Source organism: Protopterus annectens, chromosome 1.part2 (assembly GCF_019279795.1).
Source record: "Protopterus annectens isolate FY-2018-M chromosome 1.part2, PAN1.0, whole genome shotgun sequence".
Lineage (NCBI taxonomy): Eukaryota > Metazoa > Chordata > Ceratodontiformes > Protopteridae > Protopterus > Protopterus annectens.
This window is the reverse complement of record NC_056727.1, coordinates 1,215,886,709-1,215,911,381: the sequence shown is the minus strand read 5'-3', so window position 1 is coordinate 1,215,911,381 and position 24,673 is coordinate 1,215,886,709. Positions and strand designations below refer to the sequence as shown.

General features: G+C 44.8%; 1 protein-coding gene across 1 annotated transcript in view; it reads left to right on the top strand.

Annotated features, from left to right (window-relative positions):
* HNRNPR (heterogeneous nuclear ribonucleoprotein R) overlaps positions 1 to 24,673 on the top strand; it is a 1,454,575-nt gene that overhangs the window by 1,031,497 nt on the left and 398,405 nt on the right. The window contains exon 10 of the mRNA XM_044060074.1: positions 12,863 to 13,039. Within this exon, the coding sequence (XP_043916009.1) occupies positions 12,863 to 13,039 (177 nt within the window). The remainder of the gene's footprint in view (positions 1 to 12,862; positions 13,040 to 24,673) is intronic.

Sequence of the window (24,673 nt, the reverse complement as noted above, 5' to 3'; positions counted from 1 at the left end):
TGGCTCCCTATCAACAAATTATATTCCTGGGAGCAAGCTTGAATACAACTTCCCAGATGACTTTCCTCATGCCAGAGAAACAGACTCATTTGATAACCTACTTCAAACAAGTTGCCACAAAAACCCAGTTATCTGCAAGGCAGATACTGCAGGCCGTGGGGTTCATAGCTTCTTGCATTCTAATTCCATATGCAGGGCTGCATATGAGGAAACTGCACTGGTATCCCAAAAGCCTGTGTTCTCAACATTCGCAGGATCTAGAACCTATGATTCCTATCATACCTTGTCTGTGCCTAGAGTTCCTTTGGTGGGCAGAGGCCTGCCACCAAAACAAGGGACTACCATTCACACTACCCCTTGCTGACCAAACCTTAACAGACTCATCAGACTGTGCATGGGGGGATAAACTGGCAGGGAAGTGCATTCAGGGCAAATGGAACCCAAGTCAAATGCACCTACACATAAATCAAAAGGAAATGTTAGCTGTACAGAATGCTCTGACAGCCTTCAAGGACCACATTCTTCTAGGACAACTAATGGTGAAGTGGACAACACCACGTTTATGTGGTACATAACCAAGCAGGGGGTACACATTCTTACCCCCCTCTGCAGACTAGCCATGGCATTGTGGAACACAGCCTTGAGCTACCAAGTGAATCTACAAGCTCAATTCCTACCAGGAATGCTAAATACACTGGCAGATGGACTAAGCAGAAACCTCATGGACCTACACGAGTGGAAACTGGAACCAAGGATTTTCAACATGTTGACAAGCAAATGGGGGAGCCCAGATATAGACCTGTTTATTTCTCCCAGAGCCATCAGTTGGACAACTTTTGCACAAGGATTCCCCACAAACTAGCTTGGAAAGTGGATGCTCTGTCCTTCAGCTAGAAAAACCTATCAGTTTATGCCTTTCCTCCTCTGCCTCTGCTCTCCAAGGTACTACTAAAGGTCAAGCAGGACTAGCCAAGGACGATTTTAATTGCACCAGACTGGCCATACCAACACTGGTACCCCCTCCTGCGCAGTGTGTCATGCTTGGCCCCATGGCACCTGCCTCAGACTTCTTCACTGTTGTCTCATCAGGAGAACCAGATTCTACACCCTCAGCTGCCAACTCTGAACCTAGCAGCCTGGCTAATCACCTAATCTCTCCTTTACCACCCCTCAGTAAATCAGTGATGGATATCGGAGGTTAGGGGGCCTAGTACTAGAAAATCGTATGCTGCAAAATGGGAAAGATTTTGTACCTGGAACCAATCTCAAGGGATGAGCGCAGCAGTGCCCAATTTACCTTAGATTCTGCAATATTTGACTGAGCTGCTTCATAAGGGCTTGTCCTTTTTCTCTATCAAAATTCATACCTCAGCCATGTCAGCTCATTTTAGCAGAGCCTCCCCTCTTTTCTCACCCACTGCTCAAGCAGTTCCTCAGAGGGGTCAGAAATTTAAGGCCACCAAGGAGAGCGTCAACTCCAGCCTGGGACCTTAACTTTGTCCTGGTGAAACTCACTCTTCCTCCTTTCGACCCAGCTGCTACTGCAGATTTAAAGTTCCTTTCCTGGAAAACCGCTTTCATTTTAGCAGTCACTTCTGCAAGAAGGGTATCCGAGTTACAGGCCCTTATGGCAGTGGAGCCTTTCATCATCTTTCATGCAGACAGGGTGTCCCTCAGAACCAGTCCCTCCTCCACGCCCAAGGTGGTATCCAATGTGGTTCTTAATCCGTTCATTTACCTACCTTCTTTCCTAACCCACAGAACAAAGGGGAATGGATACTGCACTCCTTAGATGTACACAGACAACTTAGATTCTACTTGGACAGGACTAAACCTCAAAGGAAATCTGATGAACTCCTGGTGGCATTTGCTACAGGGACAGAAGGGAAAGCTATTTCAAAGCAAACCATTTCACAATGGATAGGCCACTACATTCATTTCTGCTATAAGCACCATGGAAAACCTATCTCATAGGGCATCAGACCCCATTCAACCAGGGCTGCGTCTACATCTACAGCCTTTCTCAGGGGCGTCCCTACAAGGGACATCCTAGAAGCTGCTACCTGGGGTTCTGTACATACTTTCACCAAGCATTATCATTTGCCAGTTTTCTCTAAATCCAGAGCTGGTTTTGCCACTGCAGTCTTGCAGGGCCTTATAGCTGGTCCTAATTCTATTTAAATTCCTCCTCCCAACCTTAGCTTTGGGAATCTACCCAAATGTAATGACTACAACAGTGAAACATGAAGAACACAGTACAGTTGTGTACACTTACCATAAATGTAGATGTTTGAGTGTATTCACTGTTGCTGTCCTGGTTACCCTCCCTCCAGCCCCCTTTCTTCTTTTGTCTATACCTCTACTCTCACTTCCTATGCTCAAAAAGCTTTTTGGTGTATTCTTTTTTGTTGGAGTTATATCAATGTGTTATAGATTTAATTGCTTCCCATTAGGGGGGGTACCTGATATTTGGGGCAAGAAAAACTGATGCAATAGCGTTGGCTGCATGTTTTATACCCTTGACTACCTGACGTCATGGAAAAAGGAACAGCAACTGACACAGGACCCAAGAATTTTTTAATCAGGCCGACTGAAGGCTACTGCAAGCAGATAACTCAAATGTAATGACTGCAACAGTGAATACACTCCCAACATCTACATTAGTGGTAAGTGTACACAACTTTCCTAATTGTGTCCTGCGGTAGACCCTGCCACAATTTCTATTTCAACTGATAAGGCCTCAAAACTATTGCCTACCACCACCATTCTCCCTGGTGACAAGGACAGCAAAATTATGGAACGTCTGGGAAGAAAATGTACACTTCTGCTACACTGGCTTTCAGATCTACTAATTGCCAGACACACGTGGCTAAATATGCCTCATCCCTTTTGGAGAAGATCTCTAAGGAATTGTCAGACTCCCCAGATTCTGCTGCTAAAGCTTCACTGTCTTCCCTATTTGCTGTTACTTCGGTTACCAGGCACTTTGTAAAGTGTAGTTATGATGCTGCTGAGCCCTCAGCCAGGTCGGCAGCATCAGCATGTGCTTTGAGAAGGTACTCCTGGCTATGCCTACATCTTCTACTGGATGATTTTAGAGCTAAGCTGGTTGATTTCCCCTTTGGATAACACAGCCCTGTTTGCAACAAAAGTGGCTGACTTGTAATTTTAGCAAAAGGGGAAAGTAATGCAAGATTTAAAACACCTGCTGGTTTCTCCTGTTCCAGAATTCCAAATGAATTACCCAGCTAAAACACAGTTTATTAGAAAGCATTCTCACCATGTTGCTTCCACAAGTCCTAGGAAAACTTCCAGGAAACAACCCAGTCCTACTACAGCACCCACCTTTTTGCCAGACAAAATTTCTGACTACCTGCCAAACCTAATAACCCCTCCTTCCCCCTCTGTCTCTTGGAACGCCTTTCACTGTCTTCAAGTGTGGACTCTTATCACCTCAGACAAATGGGTCCTCTCTCTAACGGAGTCACTTTTATGACCTGGCTTATGCCTCCAAAGAGAAGGGGTATCCCACAGCCACCAAAAGAACAGCTTCCCCTATTGCAAACAGTGTTAGACAACATGATGGCCCAGGACACCATTCAAACAATACCACTGTCTGCAAAAGGAAGAGGCGTCTACTCCAGGATTTTCCTGGTTCCAAGAAAAAATTGTCCCTGGAGGCCAGTTCTGGACCTCTCACTATTCATAGTCTTCCTTCAGGATGTTGACCTTAACAACTCTTTCTGCTCCTCCTTCCCCCAGGGTTCATGGCCACCTTAGATATCAAGGATGCCTACCTTCGCATTCCTATAAGGCCAGGCTTCAGGAAATAACTGAGGTTCTCAGTGGGTTCCTCTCACTTTCAATTCTCTGCATTGCCCTTTGGGCTTTCCACTGCACCCAGTGTCTTTACCAAATGTCTGGCTTTAGTTATTGCCTTCTGCAGGACAAAAGGAATCCAGATATTCCCTTACCTGGATGACTTGCTCATTCAGGCAGACTGCAAACAGGCCCTCCAGCAACACTTGCAGGTTGCCATTACTGTCCTTCAGTCCCCGGGATTTCAAATCAACTTCCCAAAATCCCTCTTGGAACCTACTCAAAACATCATCATCTTGGGGTGCAGGATTTGGACAGACATTATGAAAGCCTCCACACCCCCCCCCCCTTAAAAGGTGGAAAGCGTGACTCATCACCTACTTGTGGTCCTTAAGACCACAGAATTAACCGCAAGGCAGTACCTCAGGATGTCCTTCAAGAATGCAACTGCAGTCATAACATGTGGGTTGTCCTGCCTCAGGCAGCCCTTCGGTCGGCCGGATTCCAAAGTCTGGGTCCGACGTCGGCTGATGTCGCATTTCTCTCCGACGTCAGAGCGGCTGGAGTACATAAGCATCAGCCGACACCATTTTCTTCAGTCTTTCTTGCCGCGCGGTGCCCGAAGCAGAAGCAGTTCGCAAGTGCCGGTCGGTCAGCTCCTGTATTCTACGAAACCGAAGTCATCAAAAAAGCTAAGTACCCCGTTGGGGACCTTTTCTTGCCTCAGCCGATGTCAGAAATTACTGAAAAAGTTAACAATTGTCTTTTTGTGGTAAACAAATACCTCATAAGGATTTCCACTCTTACTGCCTCCCTTGCCTGGGCCCAGACCACGACGTCTCGGCCTGTGTAGCCTGTGCTCGCTTCAACAAGCGCACTCTCAGGCGCCGGGCAGAGTTCGCTGAAGATTTTTCGGCGATAAATTTGCTTACACCATGCCGTCGGATCTTCCGACATCGCAAACTCCCAAAAAGCGAAAAGACCGGGACCGACATCCTCGGCCCGCCTACCACCGACTCCATGCCAAAACCTAGCGAGTGCTCGGTTCCCTCTGAGACGGTCTCTCCACCGCTCGAACCGAAGACACCGCATTACCGACGACTCCGATTCCAGACATTACTCCGCCAGTTATAGATTTTCCTCCGGATACCGAAACCGAGGAAATGCCCGAGACCATTGCTGTAGACAAGGTCACTCCTGCACGTGGAGCTGCCAGGCCTCCTATGGCCATGTCTATTAAGGCCTACACTGGGGCTAAGGCAGCCAGCAAAACAAAGCATATTACTTCTAAATCCTTACCTCAGCCGACTCCGGAGACACAAATTATGTCCATGGCTGCTGATTTAATTAACATGATTAGAGGTTCACAGGCCCATCCTGAGAGAGCATCCCAGCCTCCTCCTGATAAAAGGCCCCAGGTTGAACCCTCTGATCCTACTCCTTCAGATGAAGACTCTGAGGGCTCTGTCCACTCTGATAGCCAGGAAGAGCTCTTCCAGACCTATGAGGACTCGGATGCAGAAGATTCCATCCCTTCGGCCTCCCCTCCTGAGGATATTTCTTTTGGGGAAGTTCTGCACACCATGAGGGAACATTTCAAGTGGCAAGGTCAGGAATATTCTGATTCTAGGAAACGCCTTAGGACTTTCCTTAAGAAACCTCAGCACAGGCCCTTAGCTATTCCTCCTGTACTTGATGTTCTGGATGATTTGTATTCTGACTCTAGTGCTACCCCTGATTCCTTCCTCCTGCTCCAGCCAAGCCAGACAGGTATTACAGGGTCCCAGAAACTCATTCCCATTTATTCAGGGCCCATACTGCTGATTTGGAAACTATTTCACATGGGCCTAAAGGAGTTTCAGCCTCCACCTCAAAAAATCCTTTGCCCTCCAACAGGGAAGCGAGGTCATTAGAGATGGGGCAAAAAGGTTTACACATCCACTACCTTATCTATGAGAGCTTTAAATTGCCTTTTTCATATGTTACAATATCAGGATTATCTCTTAGAAGATTTACAAAAAACATTAGCTTCTCCAGATCCTTTAGACAGGAAGACTTTGCAGGAAGCTGTACATAACACTCAGCAAGTAAGCAATCACTTTCTGCAGTGTGGATATGATGCACTGGAAGCTTCATGTAGGGCAGCTATGACAGGGGCAGTGATTCGTAGACATGCTTGGTTAAAAGATCAACCTTTACCAGATCATGTAAAAGCAAAACTTCTGGATGCACCTTTGGAAAAGAACAAGCTTTTTGGTGCAAATGCTAAGGATGTGTTAAAGACCATCGAAGAAAAAGCAAAATCAGTTCAGACTGTGAAAGATTTCCTCCAGGTTCAACCCCCCAGATTCAGTAGGAATTGGCCTTCAAAAAACTGGTCCTTTCCTAATCCAGAAAAGTTTCAAAGGGGTAAGAACAGACGTGGCCGAGGAAGAGGCCAATACAGAGGCCCTTACAGGGGACGACAATGGCAGCCAGGAAACCAAAGAAGTGACGCAAGGGATTCACCTGCCCAACAACTACAAACTCAATGACTTTCCTCTACTACCGCCTACCAGGGAACAACTAGAAGCTCCCTTGGGTGGGAAATTATCTCTGTTTGCAGAAAACTGGCACAGACGGACAAAGGACAAATGGATTTTGGACATTATAGACAGAGGGTACAGGTTTCATTTTCATACCTTACCAAGAAAACAAGGCATGTCAAACCTACCACAAAGTCAGAGGGCAGAGGCTATCAAGCAAATCACTCTGCTGACTCGAATGAAAGCAATAGAAAGAGTTCCACAACAAGAACAAGACCAGGGGTTTTACTCAAGACTGTTCCTTGTTCCAAGAAAAGAATCTCAATGGAGACCAATACTGGACTTGTCCGCATTAAACACCTTTCTCATAGTACCAAAGTTCAAAATGCTGACTCTACAGCAACTCCTTCCCATGCTGGGCAAGGAGTCGTGGCTGATTACTCTGGACCTGAAGGAGGCATACCTGCATGTCCCTATCAGACACAGCTGCAGAAGATGCCTCAGATTTCTTGCAGGGCCAGAGCATTATCAATTCTCAGCATTGCCATTTGGCTTATCTACTGCGCCCAGAGTATTTACAAAATGCCTGGCTTCAGTAATTGCTCATTGCAGGCTCCAGGGTATACAAATGTACCCGTACCTGGACGACTGCCTCATACAAGCGGACGACAAATTGATGACAAAAAACCTGGATTATGTCATACGATTACTTCAAGCTCTGGGATACACAGTCAACTTCCAGAAGTCAAGACTGCAGCCATCCCAGCAAATAATCTTCTTAGGAGCAAAACTAGACACAGCCTCTCAGATGGCGTACCTGACAGAAGACAAGCAAGAGAAGTTAACTCATTACTTCAAAGGTTTAGCAAAACTCACCCAGATGACTGCAAGGAGATTCCTACAGGCCCTGGGTTACATGGCATCCTGCATTCTACTGGTTCCATTAGCAAAACTGCACATGAGAAAGCTTCAATGGTACCTAAAAAGCATTTGGTCTCAACACAGCAACAACTTGGAGACATGATTCTCATTCCATGCCTACAAAAGGAATTCCTATGGTGGGCCTCGGTGAGCCAGGAAAACACAGGTATGTCATTCAAAAACCCACAGATAACACAGACCATGACTACAAACGCCTCAGACCTTGGATGGGGGGGCGCACATGGAAGGCAGGTGTATACAAGGACAATGGTCTCCAAAGGAAACACATCTGCATATAAACCAAAAGGAAATGCTGGCAGTAATGCATGCCATCGAGGCTTTTCAACACCAACTCCAGCAAGGCCATTTAATGATACGGACAGACAACACCACTGTGATGTGGTACATAAACAAGCAGGGGAGCACCCACTCTTACCCCCTTTGCAGACTGACAATGCAGCTTTGGGAGAAATCACTGAGCCTAAACATCCAGTTACAATCCCAGTTTGTTCCAGGAAAGGACAATGTGTTGTCGTACAGCCTAAGCAGGAATTTCACAGATCCACACGAGTGGAGGTTACATCCGAAGGCCTTCAGACAACTCACTTCGACATGGGGCAAGCCAGAAGTGGACCTATTTGCCTCTCACCTCAACCATCTCCTACCAAAATTTTGCACAAGGACATACCATCCAAAAGCTTGGAAAATAGATGCCCTCTCATTCAACTGGAACTCCCTAGCAATCTATGCATTCCCACCTCTGCCACTGATGACCTCAGTATTACTAAAGATCAAAGCAGAGAAGCCCAAGGGAATCATAATAGCTTCGGATTGGCCAAGACAACACTGGTACCCACTACTACGGAGCATATGTCACACCAGGAGTTGGGCCCTCCCCCAGTGGCCTCTACTTTTGACTCAACACAATTTCGAAACACTGCATCCAAATCTTCAGACACTGCAGCTAACAGCCTGGGAGATTCCATAAATAACTTCAGCTTATCTCTCTCCAAGGAAGTTCAGCGGATACTAACAGAGGCTCGAAGACCATCCACCAGGAAGGTTTACTTGGCAAAGTGGAAAAGATTCAGCAATTGGAATACCAGCAAGGGACATGATGCATCATTGTTGAACATCCCACTCATCTTGGAATATTTGACAGATATGTTAAAGAACGGCCTCTCATATTCTTCCATAAAGATACATGCATCTGCTATTTCAGCTAGATACAACACTGATCCTCCTGTTTTCTCTCACCCCTTACTAAGACAATTCCTCAGGGGAATCAAGAACATTAAGCCACCAAGAAAGGCCCCAGTGCCAGCCTGGGACCTCAATTTTGTCTTAGAAAAACTGACTCTACCTCCTTTTGAGCCAGCAGCTTCAGTTGACTTGCAATTTCTCTCATGGAAGACAGCTTTCCTGTTGGCAATTACCTCAGCAAGAAGGGTTTCGGAGCTACAGGCCCTAATGGCAATACCACCCTTTATTATTTTTCACAGAGACGGGGTTTCATTAAGGACCAACCCTACTTTTATGCCAAAGGTGGTATCTAGGGTTTCTTTAAATCAAGCCATTCATCTGCCTGCTTTCTTCCCCAATCCTGAGAATAAGGGGGAACGACTTTTGCATACCTTGGACATTCACAGACAACTTCGATACTACCTGGACAGAACCAAGGCCAGTAGGAAGTCTGAACAACTTTTTGTAGCTTACGCCCCTGCAGTCCAAGGAAAAGCAATTTCAAAACGGACCATTTCTTAATGGATTGGACATTGCATCAGATTCTGTTATTCCTTTCATGGAAAGACTGTTCCAGCCAATGTCAGACCACATTCCACCAGAGCTACAGCCACCTCTACAGCATTCTTAAGAGGGGTGCCTACCAAGGACATTCTAGAAGCTGCTACATGGAGCTCCGTGCATACATTCTCCAAACACTACAATCTCCCTCTATATTCGAGATCCAGAGCAGGCTTTGCTTCGGCAGTCCTGCAGGGTTTGGTTGCCACACCATCTCTTTCCTAGAGCATACCTCCTCCCCCAGCTAAGCTATGGTATTCTACCCACATGTTATGACTGCAGTTGCATTCTTGAAGGACATAGTACAGTTTTGTACCTACCATAAATGTAGATGTCCGATAGACATGCAACTGCAGTCGGATTTTCCCTCCCTCCATACCCCTGTATGCCTAGGGTCCACTCCTATCCCTGTTACTCTTAGCTGGGGATATCTGTTATGGTGTATTTGTTTTATTGCTCATTTATTTGTTTGGAATCCTGTTTTTGTCTTCCAATTTGATTACAGCCTTCCTTGGAGGGCACCTGGCATCTCGGGCAAGAAGCACTGAAGAAAATGGCGTCGGCTGATGCTTATGTACTCCAGCCGCTCTGACGTCGGAGAGAAATGCGACATCAGCCGACGTCGGACCCAGACTTTGGAATCCGGCCGACCGATGGGCTGCCTGAGGCAGGACAACCCACATGTTATGACTGCAGTTGCATGTCTATCGGACATCTACATTTATGGTAGGTACAAAACTGTACTTTTTTGGGCCACATGGCAGCAACTATCCCTATACTACCCTTAGCAAGACTCCATATGAGGAAATTGCAATAATACCTCAGGTCACTTTGAACCCAACACACCCACACCCTCAAATACAGGGTACCTCTCCTGCCCTTCATCAAACAAGTTCACTGGTGGTTGAAGCAGGTGAACCTCAACCCAGGTCCTCTCCTACAACCAGCTCAATCCAAACAGACCATGCACACAGATGCCTCAGACTTTGCTGGAGAGCAACTCTGGGGCACCTGAGAGTGCAGAGAAGGTGGCCAGGACTACACAGGAACGAACACATCAATATCCAAGAGATGAGGGCAATATTATTGGCCTTGTGAGCCTTCCAAACCAACCCGTAACAAGGACAGCTAAAAATCTTTTCAGACTATACCACATTGCTCTGGTATCTCATCAAGCGGGGGGACTAAATCCTGTTTGCTTTGCAGATGGTTTCTTCTGGTGTGGGAATTAACCACCTCCCAAGGAGCAGCCTTGCTGGCAGTTTACATTCCTTCACTGCAGAATTCTCAGGCAGACTCCCTCAGCAGATCCATGACAAACAACCACGAATGCATGCTTCACAGGGACATCTTCCTGGGCCTGGTCCAACAGTGGGGTACACTTCAAATAGACCTTTTTTCCTCCATCAACAGGCAACTTGCATCCTTCTGCACAAGACTTCCACATAATCAGGCTGTGGCAACAGATGTCTTCACAATCTCCTGGAAGGGGATGTTTCTCTATGCATTCCCCCCCCTCTTCCCACTTGTTCAGAAGGTCTTGCTGAAGATCCAGCAAGACAGACCAAAAATCTTGCTGGTTGACTCCCTATTGGCCAAGACAGCATTGGTTCCCCCTACAGTTAACAGCTATCCAAGGGCAATCGCCACAAGTTGCCCCCTAGAGTGGACCTTCTCACACAGCTCGAGATCCTAGATATACCCACCGTGGCAATCTTTGCACCTCACCCTGTGGGGTGGTAGGATTCTGATTCATTTCAGACACCTTTACATTGAGGACGTGCTCACTGTCTTGCAGGAGGCCAGGAAACCAAATACAAGGAAATCTTGGCTGTCAAAGTGGAAGAGATTTTCAATATGGTGTCTCAAGACAGTTGGACCCACTGCAAAGCAAGACCTCTCTAGTACGGTTTTACCTGTGTGAACTATTGCAGACAGTGTTGGCCTTCTCATCCATTAAAACCCACTTGTCTGCCATTTCAGCATGCCTGCATCTGAATCCCCCCTAACCTCCAAACTACCAGCTAAGTTATTCTTTAAGGGGGTCCTTCACCTCAGACCACCCAGGAAACCCTCTTTCCCCCCATGGGACCTCAACTATATTGTAGAGAAGTTCTTGCTTCCTCCATTCGAGCCAGTTGATTAAGCTTTCCTAAAACATTGCACACGGAAGTCTGTCCTGCTCGTGGCCTTGACCTCGGCCAGGAGAGTGTCAGAATTGCAAGCCCTCATGGCTATTCCACACTGACCAGGGTTACTCTTAGAACTAATCCCTCCATGGCCAAGGTGGTGAATGACCTCTCCCTAAATCAGGCCATACACCTACCAACCTTCTTTCCTAACCCACAGGGAGACTCTTGAAGTGAGTACTCCATTCCCTGGATGTGCACAGACAACTTGGATATTATCTGAACAAAACCAAGTCCATCAAACAAGCTGATGAACTGTTCATCTTCTTCCTCCCCAGGGCCCTAGGGAAAGCAGTAACTAAACTGTTTCTTTCAACATGGATTTACAAAGCTATCATTTTCTGCTACAAACACCATGGGAAATCTCTGCAAGGTACTGTCAAAGCACACCCCACCAGGGCAGTGCCCTCCTCAGAGGCCTTCTTCAGGAGTTTGGATTCTTCTACCATACTGGATGCAGCCACTTGGTCTACAGTGCACATCTTCACCAAACACTACAAGTTAGACCACATTTCAATGTCTAGAGTTGGGTTTGCCAGGGCTATCCTCCATAGATTACTGGAGAACTCTACTAGGCCGCTACTTCCTTCACATTGAGCTTTGGCACTTACCCATATGTGATGAATACTGCAACATGTGAGTAGAAGGATATAGAAAAGTTGTAAGATTTTACCATAACCATAGATGTCTTTCTCTTCCATGTTGCAGTATTCCTTCCCACCCACCTCCCCCTCCTGCTGTGCAACATTTCTCTTTCTGGATGGCACAGGGCTGGCATTACCCTTGCTAGGAATGGTTCCGACTGGGGATTAGAGGTTCTGAAGACTGGTGCATGTAGACATCACTTTTATGGCCCATGGTGCACTTGTCACGTCAGAAGTCTAACGCACCATACATTTACTGAAATCTTTTGTATACTGGCCAAACATTTGATTCACAAGAATGGTAAACCCATATATGATGAATACTGCAACATGAAAGAGAGGGACATCTCTGGTTATGGTAAGATTTTACACAACTTTTCTTTCCCTTTGTATTTCAGGATTCATCCTTTCATGTTTCCTTTATGAATGAACTGTTCCTTTTTCCACTTAAGGGTTTTACTGCTTATGATTGAGCCTGTATGTAGATTAGGGAGTTCCCCAAAGGTTAAATTTTATCTGTTTCTTTGGGACCCTCATCAATGGGTCACCATTTCCATCCTTCCATCATAGTAATTCTGAGCCTTTCCATCTTGGGGCTGTTGTGAAGGGTATGAAGTTTGGATAGATACATTTTTAATCTGTGTGAACTAACTATTAAAATGTTGCTTTCTTTTGTTTTGCAGGATGGGTGGCTGTTAAAAGGCTTGAATTCCAGATCAGGGGTTAGGCATGATCACACTGTGTGGCAGATATGACATAACTGCTTGTGTATAAAGAGTGGGTGCTTTAATGGGGAAAAAAAAAGTTGGCTTGGAGTAGGAGAAGTTAAACCAGAAAATAGACCAATTAAAAGGGTTTTTTCATGGACTATCTAGAGCATATGCCTGCTAATTGTGAGTGTTTTCTGCATGTTGAATTGTAGATCACCGTTAACTCTGACATTTTAAAATTTCTTAACTAGGTCTTTGTAGGCAAGATTCCCAGAGACTTGTATGAAGACGAACTTGTGCCTCTCTTTGAAAAAGCTGGATCCATCTGGGATCTGAGATTAATGATGGACCCCTTGTCTGGTCAAAACAGGGGCTATGCATTCATTACATTTTGTAACAAGGATGCAGCACAGGAAGCTGTCCGATTGGTAAGTAATGTTCCTATTGCATTAATGTGTATCCGGGGTAAATTTGATTTGACTTGCTCTATGACTGAGAATCAAGTAGTGCAAGTATAAGTAGATTCTTTGCTTTGGTGTGTAATTCTTGCATTTTGGTTTTAATTATGTATGCTGCTTTCTCTGAAATTTTCCTTTCAACTAAGTATCTATATGGCTTTGCTGTCGCATTTTCTCTCATATTTTTGGTGACAGGAGAATGAATAGAACGTCATAAGGATTACTGCGGCAAGGAATTCCTCAAATGAGTAGTACTAAGCTGCGAACAGATACTGGCCATCTAGCCATTTTTAGAGAAGACATATCTTGGGTGGATGTGTGTGTGTGGGGAGCACATTATTAGTTTCTCATGCTGAGCCATTAGTAGAAACCTTGTTATAACTGAGACTATGAGCCTCTGCATCTTCAATGTTTTGACACTTGTTGGTCACTTAAATTACTCTCCCAGTTAATTAGTATGAGTTGTACCCAAATAGTGATGACTAAAGATGTTCATAATTTTCGCTTGTTGCAGCCTCACATTTGGGGTACCCTGTGTGCTGGAAGCCCATGGCTGACACAACTCCCAGAGCTTTGCATTGCCCAAGGCCTTCAGCCACTACCCTTCCACCAAAGGTATATGTACAGTGGATATAAAAAGTGTGCACACCCCTGTTAAAACGCCAGGTTTTTGCGATATAAAAAGAGACCACAATAAATAATTTCAAAACTTTTCCCACCTTTAATGTGACCTATAACCTGTACAATTCAATTGAAAAACCAAATAAATCTGTTAGGGGAAAAAATATAAATAAAAACATACAATAATCTGGTTGCATAAGTGTGCACACCCTTAAACTAATACTTTGTTGAAGCATCTTTTGATTTAATTACAGCATTCAGCCTTCTTGGGTAGGAGTCTATCAGCATGGCACATCTTGACTTGGCGATATTTGCTCTCTCTTCCTTGCAAAAGCACTCCAAATCTGTCAGATTGCGAGGGCATCTTTTGTGCACAGCCCTCTTCAGGTCACTCCACAGATATTTCTATTGGATTTAGGTCTGGGCTCTGGCTGGGCCATTCCGAAACTTTAATTTTCTTCTGGTAAAGCCATTCTTTTGTTGCTTTGGATTTATGCTTGGGGTCATTGTGTTGAAAGGTGAAATTCCTCATCTTTAACTTTCTAGCAGAAGCCTGAAGGTTTTGGGCCAAAAGTGACTGGTATTTGGAGCTGTTCATAATTCCCTCCAACTTGACTAAAGCCCCAGTTCCAGCTGAAGAAAAGCAACCCCAAAGCATTACTGCCACCACCATGCTTTGCCGTTGGTGTTCTTTTCATGATGTGAAGTGTTTTGTGCCAAACGTACCTTGTGGAAGTGTGGCCAGAAAATTCAGCCTTGGTCTCATAAGACCATAACACATTTTCCCACATGCATTTGGGAGACTTCATGTATTTTGCAAATTTTATCCAGGCCTGGATGTTTTTCTGTGTAAGAAAATGTTTGTCTTGCAACCCTTACTCCACAGTCCAGGCATGGAGAATATAGGAGATTGTCACATGTAGTACACAACCAGTACTTGCCAGAAGTTTCTGCAGCTCCTTCAGTGTTGCTGTAGGTTTCTTGGTAGCCTCCCAGACCAGTTTTCGTCTTGTCTTTTCATCAATTTTGGAGGGACGTCCAGTTCTTTGCAACACCACTGCTGTCCCATATTTTCTGCACTTTTTGAGGACTGTCTTCACTATGTTCCATGGCATTTCCAGTGCTGTGGAAATTATTTTGTACCCCTCTCCTGACACCTTTCAACAGTGAGATCCTTTTATGCTTTGTAAGCTCTCTGTGAACCATGACTTTTGCTGTAGCAGGCAACTGAGTAAATGTCAAGAAAATTCTACTAGGACAGCTGAACTTTATTTGGGGTTAATCAGAGTTTCCGTAATTGATGGCAGGTGTGTACCCAAGAAGACTGAATGCTGTAAATCAAAAGGTGCTTCAACAAAGTATTAGTTTAAGGGTGTGCACACTTATGCAACCAGCTTATTGTACGTTTTTTATTTTATTTTTTTTTATTTTTCCCCTAACATGTTTTTCAATTGAATTGTACATGTTATAGGTCACATTAAAGGTGGGAATAGTTTTGAAATTATTTATGGTGGTCTTTTTTTGAAGACTCCAAATGTACTGCTTGCGAGCAGCAGTGTGAATTTTCCTGTATTACCAAGGAATCCACTGTCCTGCGTCCTCAGGTGCGCCCTTCCTGCTCTAAGAACACTTTATATAAACTAAAAGACTTACAAGGAACGCTCCCTCCCATCTGACACCGTGAAGACTCCAAATGTACTGCTGGTGTGCAGCAGTGTGAATTTTCCTATATTACCAAGGAACCCACAGTGTATGTAGCCTATAAAATTAGTTGTGTGCTTGTTAACTTTGCATACTGCAACCTACCTCCCGAGTGAGATAGTGGCCTGTCGCAGCCTTTGTCCTCCTCCTCCTGCTTCTCTCACCACCTCCATGTATGTATCTGTTCTACCATTAAGCTCCCTTTAGATTTAAACAGTAAAGGGGTTATAGCCTTCCTTAACTAAACGCAGTACCTCCATATCTGTAAATCTAACCCTTGAGACCTATGCTCTACAATTTGCCATTCCTCCACATAACCACTAGGTGGCAGCAAATAGAGCATAAGATCGCTCTAGGTGTGCCGTTACCAGTAGACTTGATGTCCTTCAAGGATGCATCTGCAGTCCTAACATATGGGTTGTCCTGCCTCAGGCAGCCCTTCGGTCGGCCGGATTCCAAAGTCTGGGTCTGGCCTCGGCTGATGTCGCACTTCACCCGACGTCATAGCTGCTGTGAATTGGGTATAAAGGCATCAGCCGACGCCATTTTCCTCAGTCTTTCTTGCCGCGCGGTGCCCGATGCAGAAGCTGTTCGCAAGTGCCGGTCGGTCAGATCCAGAGATTTCTACTACCGAAGACTTCTAAAAAGCTAAGTACCCCATTGGGGGCTCTTTCTTGCCTCAGCCAATGTCAGAAAAAGTAAATAATTGTTTAACTTGTGGGAAACAAATACCTCATAAGGATTTCCACTCTTACTGCCTTCCTTGCTTAGGCCCAGACCACGACGTATCAGCTTGTCTAGCCTGTGCTTCCTTCAACCGACGGACACTTAGACGTCGGTCGGAGTTTGCAGAGGAGTTTTTTGGTCCCGCTTTTGCTTACAAAATGCCGTCTGAGACTCCGACTTCACAATTAGCTAAAAAGCGTAAGGAAAAGGACCGACACTCGCGGTCCGCGGTTTCGGCCGAAACCACGGTTAAGCCAACCGCGAGTGTCTCGGTTTCGGCTGAAACTGAGTCCTCGGTTCTTCCTTCGGCCGAAAGCTTTTCTCCGATAGCCGAGGCCTCACACAGCATGGCTGAATCCGCTACTGAAATTCCCCCTGCTGTAGCAGGCACCCAGGATTTATCAGATACTATTCCTTTGGACATATCTACTCCTGCACGTGGAGCTGCTAGGCCCCCTGCATCTATGTCTATCAAGGCTTTTTCTAGGGCTAAAGCAGCTAAATCTTCTAAGGCCTTGCCTGCTAAAACCCCCTCACACAGGCCTACCTCCAGTTCCCAAATGCTCAGCTTGGCTGAGGATCTCATTTCTTTGATCAGGGGATCCCAACCTCACCCAGACAGGGCCTCTCAACCCCCTCCAGAGAAGAGGCCTAGAGCAGAGCCCCCGGATCCTGTTTCTACAGACTATTCCTCGGATGATTCAGAAAACTCAGATCCTCCAGAAGGCCCATATTCTCCTTATGAGGATTCTGATGCAGAAGACTCCATTCCTTCTGCCTCTCCTCCTGAGGAATTTTCTTTTGGGGAAACCTTACATGCTATGAGAGCATTTTCAATGGCAGGGCCAGGATTTTTCAGATTCAAGGAAAAGGCTAAGGACCTTCTTACATTTACCACAGCATAGGCCTCTAGCCATTCCTCCAGTACTAACAGTTGTTGATGATGCTTATAATGATGCCTGTACTGCCCCTGACTCTCTTCCCCCGGTCCCTGCCAAGCCCGACAGATATTACAGGGTCCCGGACACACACTTTCACTTGTATAAGGCTCCTATTGCAGATCCTGAAACCATTTCACAGGGCCCCAAAGCTGTAGCAGCTGCCTCTGCCAAAAACCCCCTCCCCTCTGAAAGAGAATCTAGAGCATTAGAGAGATGGGGTAAAAATTTCGGCTAGGGCCTTAAACTGTCAATTCCACATGATTCAGTATCAGGAATTTTTGTTAGACCAGCTAAATAAAAAACTGTCCTCTCCTGAGCCTATAGACCGTAAGTCCCTTCAGGATTTGGTACATAACACTCAGCAGGTCAGTAATCGTTCCTTAAAATGCGGCTATGATGCATTGGAGGCTTCCTTTAGATCAGCTATGACTGGAACAGTGATTAGAAGGCATGCCTGGTTAAAAGAGCAATCCTTACCAGACCATGTAAAGTCAAAGCTCCTAGATGCTCCCATGGAGAAACAAAGTTTGTTTGGCTCCCCTGCACAGCAAGTGCTAAAGAAGGTGGAAGAAAAAGCAAAATCTGTCCAAACAGTCAAGGATTTCTTACAGGTCCAGCCTCCGAGGTTTAGTAGAAATTGGCCGTCGAAGAATTGGTCCTTTCCAGACACCTCCAGAGCACAGAGAGGCAGAAATAGGCGCCCAAGAGGCAGAGGTCAATCCAGAGGTTCCTACAGGGGACGTTAGTGGCAGCCTAACAACCAGAGAAGTACTGCCACAGATTCAGCTACGACCACTTTCACAGGACAGACACAATGACTTGACTCTGATACCGCCTACCAGGGAACAACTGCAAGCACCCTTAGGCGGAAAGCTTGCCTTATTTTCTGTGAACTGGCATTACATTACAGGAGACAAATGGATTTTACAGACAATAGACAAAGGCTACAGGTTTCACTTCCACACTCTACCAAAAAAGAGAGGAATGCCAAACCTACCACCAAACCAAAAAACAAACGCTCTAGGACAAATCAACCACCTACTAAGGATGAGAGCTATAGAAAAGGTACCGCCTATGGAACAAGGGCAAGGATTTTACTCCAGACTTTTCCTGGTACCAAGGAAAGAAAACCAATGGAGGCCTATTCTCGACCTGTCCGCTCTGAACACATTTCTCATTGTTCCAAAATTCAAAATGCTGACCCTACAGCAACTTCTTCCCATGCTGGGCAAGGAGTCTTGGCTGGTGACTCTAGATCTCAAGGAGGCATACCTGCACGTCCCTATAACGACCAGATTGCAGAAGATACCTCAGATTTCTTGCAGGATCAGAGCATTATCAATTCTCAGCATTGCCCTTTGGCTTATCTACTGCACCCAGAGTATTCACGAAATGCCTGGCATCAGTAATTGCTCATTGCAGGCTTCAGGGAATTCAGATTTATCCATACCTGGACGACTGCCTAATACAAGCGGACAACAAGACCAAATTAACAAAAGATTTGGAAAAGGTTATACAACTACTGCAAGCCCTGGGATACACAGTCAACATGAAAAAGTCAAGGCTGGTACCATCCCAAAGGATAACATTCTTGGGTGCAGAACTGGACACATCAAATCAAATGGCATTTCTCACAGCAGAAAAGCAAAAGCAACTACCACTCTATTTCATGGCATTAACAACGCAGAACCAGCTTACAGCAAGGAAAGTCCTGGGTTACATGGCATCCTGCATAATATTGATTCCACATGCCAGGCTACATATGAGGAAGTTGCAATAGTACCTAAGGAATGTATGGTCTCAACACAAGCACAGTCTAGAAACCCAGATTCCAATAATTCCATGCCTGAAACAAGAATTCTTGTGGTGGGCTCAGGCCTGTCAGTTGAACAGAGGTCTGCCCTTCCACAAGCCTCACCCAAGCCAGACTATCACCACGGACGCCTCAGACCTAGGCTGGGGGGCACACATGGTGGACAAGTGTATACAAGGCCTATGGACACAAGACCAGCTGAACCTACACATAAATCAAAAAGAGATGCTGGCAGTGAAACAGGCTCTTCAGACATTTTCTTCAACAGGGTCATTTGCTGATAAGGACGGACAACACCACAGTCATGTGGTATATCAACAAACAGGGAGGCACACACTCATATCCTCTATGCCGGATGGCAATGGACCTGTGGAATGTGGCCCTGAACCACAACATTCAACTACAGGCCAAATTTGTGCCAGGAAAAGAAAATTCACTAGCAGACACCTTAAGCAGAACTACCACGGATGCCCATGAATGGATGCTGCATCCAGACATCTTCAAAACCATTACAAAGAAATGGGGACTACCAGAAATAGACCTGTTCGCATCCCCACACAACCACCAATTGAGGAAATTCTGCACAAGGACATACCACCCACTTGCTTGGAAAGTGGACTCCCTATCCTTCAGTTGGGAAAACCTGACAGCATATGCATTCCCACCTCTTCCTTTGATGCACAAAGTGCTACTGAAGATCAAAGAAGATCACCCAAGGATCATCCTGATAGCTCCAGACTGGCCGAGGCAGCATTGGTACCCGCTACTGAGGAGTATGTCTCTGACACATGCATGGCCTCTCCCTCTAGTTCCTTTACTGCTAACACAGAACAACTACAAGATACTACATCCAAACTTGAAAACACTACAGCTAGCTGCTTGGAATATTACATAAAGCAAAATAACCCAGATTTATCCCAGAGGGTTAAAGACATTATCCTGGAGGCTCGCAGACCCTCCACAAGGAAGACTTATTCAGCCAAATGGAAAAGATACCTCATTTGGAGTGCAGCAAAAGGAGAAAATGTATCATTAGCAAACATAGCTAACATCCTGGAATACTTAGCAGAGCTTTTCCACAATGGCCTGTCCTACTCCTCCATTAAGATTCATGCATCAGCAATTTCAGCAGAATACAACATGGATCCTCCAGTCTTCTCTCATCCTCTACTCAGGCAGTTTCTGAGAGGAATTAAAAATGTAAAGCCTCCAAGGAAGCCACCTTTGCCTACATGGGACCTTAACTTTGTGCTGGAAAAGTTAACACTTCCCCCTTTCGAACCAGCAGCAACAGCAGAATTACAGTTCTTATCTTGGAAAACTGCTTTCCTGCTTGCAATCACTTCAGCAAGAAGGGTTTCTGAATTACAGGCATTAATGGCAGTACAGCCCTTCCTCATCTTCCATCAGGATAGAGTGTCCTTGAGAACTAATCCTACTTTTATGCCAAAAGTGGTCTCCAGGGTATTATTGAACCAAGCAATCCACCTACCAACATTCTTCCCCAACCCACAGAACAGGGGAGAAAGACTACTACATACCTTGGATGTGCACAGGCAATTGCATACAGAACCAAGACCAACAGAAAAACTGACCAGCTTCTGGTAGCATATGCAACAGGAATGGAAGGAAAAGCAATTTCAAAACAGACAATCTCAAAATGGATAGGAAATTGCATCAGATTTTGTTACTCTTTTCATGGAAAGACAACTCCACAAAACATCAGACCTCACTCCACAAGGGCTACAGCCACTACTACAGCTTTCCTATGAGGAGTGGCTACCAAAGACATTTTAGAAGCTGCTACTTGGAGCTCCGTGCATACATTTGCCAAGCATTATAATCTACCTTTATACTCCAGATCCCGAGCAGGTTTTGCAACTGCTGTTTTGCAAGGGATCTTAACTACACCATAATCATCTTAGTGCCTCCTCCCCCAGTTTGGCTATGGTATTCTACCCATATGTTAGGACTGCAGATGCATCCTTGAAGGACATAGTACAGTTTTGTACCTACCATAAATGTAGATGTCCGAGAGGTATGCATCTGCAGTCAGGATTACCCACCCTCCTTCCCCTCTGTGGTACTCCTAGGGTATTTGCCCATCTTGTAGCTAGCTGGGGGAATCTATTATGGTGTATTTGTTTGTATATATGTATATACATGCTTATATTGTTTGCTCTCTACTGTTTGGAATCATTTGCATTTATCCAAATTTAGCCTTCCTAGAGGGCACCTGGCATCTGGGGCAAGAAACAGAGGAAAATGGCGTCGGCTGATGCCTTTATACCCAATTCACAGAAGCTATGACGTCGGGTGAAGTGCGACATCAGCCGAGGCCAGACCCAGACTTTGGAATCCGGCCGACCGAAGGGCTGCCTGAGGCAGGACAACCCATATGTTAGGACTGCAGATGCATACCTCTCGGACATCTACATTTATGGTAGGTACAAAACTGTACTTTTCCCCTTCCCTTTCCTACCTACATTATTTCCCACTACTTACCTACTCTTTCACACATAGCAGTACTGCCTTACAGAATACGAAGACACTTACCGTGTGTCTCAGAGACTGATTGTTTTTCTAGTCTAGCATTTCCCTCTTGGTGTATCCCCGCTCCATTCACCCTGCAGGCCTCTTCCGCTCCCCTACACTACCCCCAATTTCCACCCACCTCCAGTGGTCCTAACCTTATACTTTCTAAACCACACCTTCCCCACAACCCAACCTATCCACTACTCCAACCAATCTGGACAAACTAGTCACACCCCTCCTCAATTACCTATCTCCTTAGTCCATCTTGATCTAGGACCTTCTCCCTAAGTATCTTTCCCTCTCATTTTCTCTTAACCTTCTTTTTTAAATTCTACCCACCATCACTTCTACTATCTTATTCCCTGCCTAATCTTTTTACAGTGTACTAGCAACCTTGTTGCATCTGTACAAGTAATCCTAGCAATATGCCTACAACAAATAACTATCCAAGCTAAGTTACTACTCAGTCACACTTTTACCAGTCCTCACTTCCGCCTATCTACTCACCTCCTTTGAAGAGATTAAATACTTCCATTTCAACTACTCTCCGAAACAAACAGCTATTCATATTTCTACCCTTTCACACTTTCAATTATAGATCGCATCTACTCCCTTCTACCTGCTATCCAAATGCCATCGCCTCACACATATCAAACTCCATTGTAAGGAAATTAAAGTACCCAACTAGCTACATTTATAACCCAGTTTATAGGCTAAAAGCGCCAACCTTAAAAGATGGTGACATCCACCCCAACCCAGGCCCAACCAATATTTCCACACAAACATCTCACCGCAACACTCCTGCCACCCTACCTACCTTGACCTGTCTCTCCAACTCCTTAGTAATAGGACATCTTAATATCTGCAGTGTCAACAACAAAGTTGCCCATCTCCATACCCTTCTTGATATTCATTCCTTTGATATCTTCTGTCTTAAGGAAACTTGGTTAAAACCGGGAACTTAGGGCATTGAAATAATTCCCCCAGGTTATAATATATTGAGACATGACCACACAAAACGTAAGGGTGGAGATGTAGCCATCCTATTTAAAACTGGATTACAGATTTCCTCATTATCCTTTGTCCCCCCCCCCCAAAATAAAGCAGAAGTCCTTGTCTCTAGGTTTCAACTCAATACTAGTAAATCCCTAAATATCATCTGCATCTACCTACCTCCTGGTAATAATACCACCACAACATAGAATATTCTTAGCTGGGTATCTACTAATCTCCCACAAGAAACAATTGTACTAGGTGACTTCAATACAGACTGGAAGTGTCAGTACTGACAACCCTTCCTTACATATTAATCTTCATGGATTCAGTCAAACTATTACCACCATTACAAGAATTAACAAACCAAACAAGAGAGTATCTTAGATTAGATACTTATTAACAGACAACAAACTTATAAAGTAGGAACTTTGCCTGATGATGTAAGTGACCATACTTTAACTTACATTATAAAACAAAAGAATGATGTTCCGAACTCCCTCAGGTGCAGGATCTCACGGTCCAATAAACAATTTAACTCTGAACGCTTCCAAGCTGAACTTAATGTCTGTAACTGGAACCCTCTAAATTCTCTCCCACTTGAAGAAGCTGTTAAATATTTTAATTCAAAATTCTTAGCAATCCTAGGTGAACATGCACCCAAACTGTCTATTAGAATGAAGTCTAAAACAGCCCCCTGGCTGTCAAGACACTAGGCAAAAGATATTGCTTAGGAAAAAATCTTGGGCTAAATGGAGAGCTAACAGAACTATCCTTGAGCAAGAAAACTTTAGAAAGCGGAGAAATATTGCAAAAAAAGCCATACTCACAGATAAAAACTTCTATTGTAAACTGCAGCAAACTCGCAGCATACTCACCACAACAATCCTCAAAAGTTTTGGTCAGGGATTAATACACTCCTTCACCCTGGGCACTGTAGCACACCAACTCCACAAGAAGTTGATAATAATACTCACCAAGAAACTGCCAGTGCCCTCAATTCCTTCTTCACTGACACCATACAATCCCTAGCCCGTCAACTATCCACAGACAATTCTTGTCTCCCTATCTCCTTACCTGGTACTCTACCAACCTTCCAACTACAACCCATCCCTACTACTTGCATCCAAAAAATCATCTAAAAGCTTAAGCCATGTACTCCCTCTGCAGACCAGTTACCCTCAGAATACCTGCAAAAAGCAGCTAAATCACTTGCCTACCCTATTTCCATCCTTATAAATAGAACTCTAAATGAGGGAATCATACCAGACATCTGGAAAATTTCCCACATTATCCCCTTACATAAAGGTGGTAACTCTGATTTTTCCAATTACAGGCCCATAGCTCTCATCTCCCTTAGCAAAGGTTATGGAAAAATGCATTCACCATCAGCTAATAAACCACTTAACCAGACACATTTTAGCTAACTGCCAACATGGTTTTAGACCATTTCATAGTACCACCATAGCTCTCCTTTCATTCACCAACTCTTATCAGTCACAACCGTAATAACAATTGCCTCACTTCAGCACTCTTTATTGACCTATCAAAAGCTTTTGACAAGGTAAACCACCCCTTACTCATAAAGACCCTTGAATCCCTCTCTCTAGTCACCAAGGCTGTCCGCTGTTTCAAGTCCTACCTTAATAGGGAACAAGCAGTTCTCTGGGAAAATAAGCTATCTTCCCACCTGCCCGTCTCCCTTGGGGTCCTTCAGGGCTCTATTCTAGGACCTCCTCTTTTCTCTCTGTTCATCAGTGACCTCCATTCAGCAATCCTTCAAGCCACCTGCATACAATATGCAGACGATTCTACACTCATCTGCTCTGCCAACTCCACATCCGAACTACATTCCCTAACCAAAAAGTATTCAGCACAGTAGACTTGGTTTTTGAAACTGTCTCCTTTTGAATGCCAAAAAGACCAAACTCGTACTCTTTACACCTTCCATTAAGTCCTCCCCCATAAACTTCACAATTCCAACAATGGCACCCTTTTAGCCCCAGACTCTACCACCAAACTGCTAAGTATCACAGTTGATAACCTCACCTTCGATAACCATATTAACAACACCATTAAAACAGTAAATAGAAAGATGGGCTCCTTATATAGAATAAAACCCTTCTTAACTCCAGCATCCCGAACTACAATTGCCCACTCCCATTTAATCTCAACTCTTCTATATGCTTCACCCATATATACTAACCTAAAAAAAAGTAATCTGGTCAAACTAGCTAACTCCTATAATATAGTCAGATTTGCCACTGGAAACCC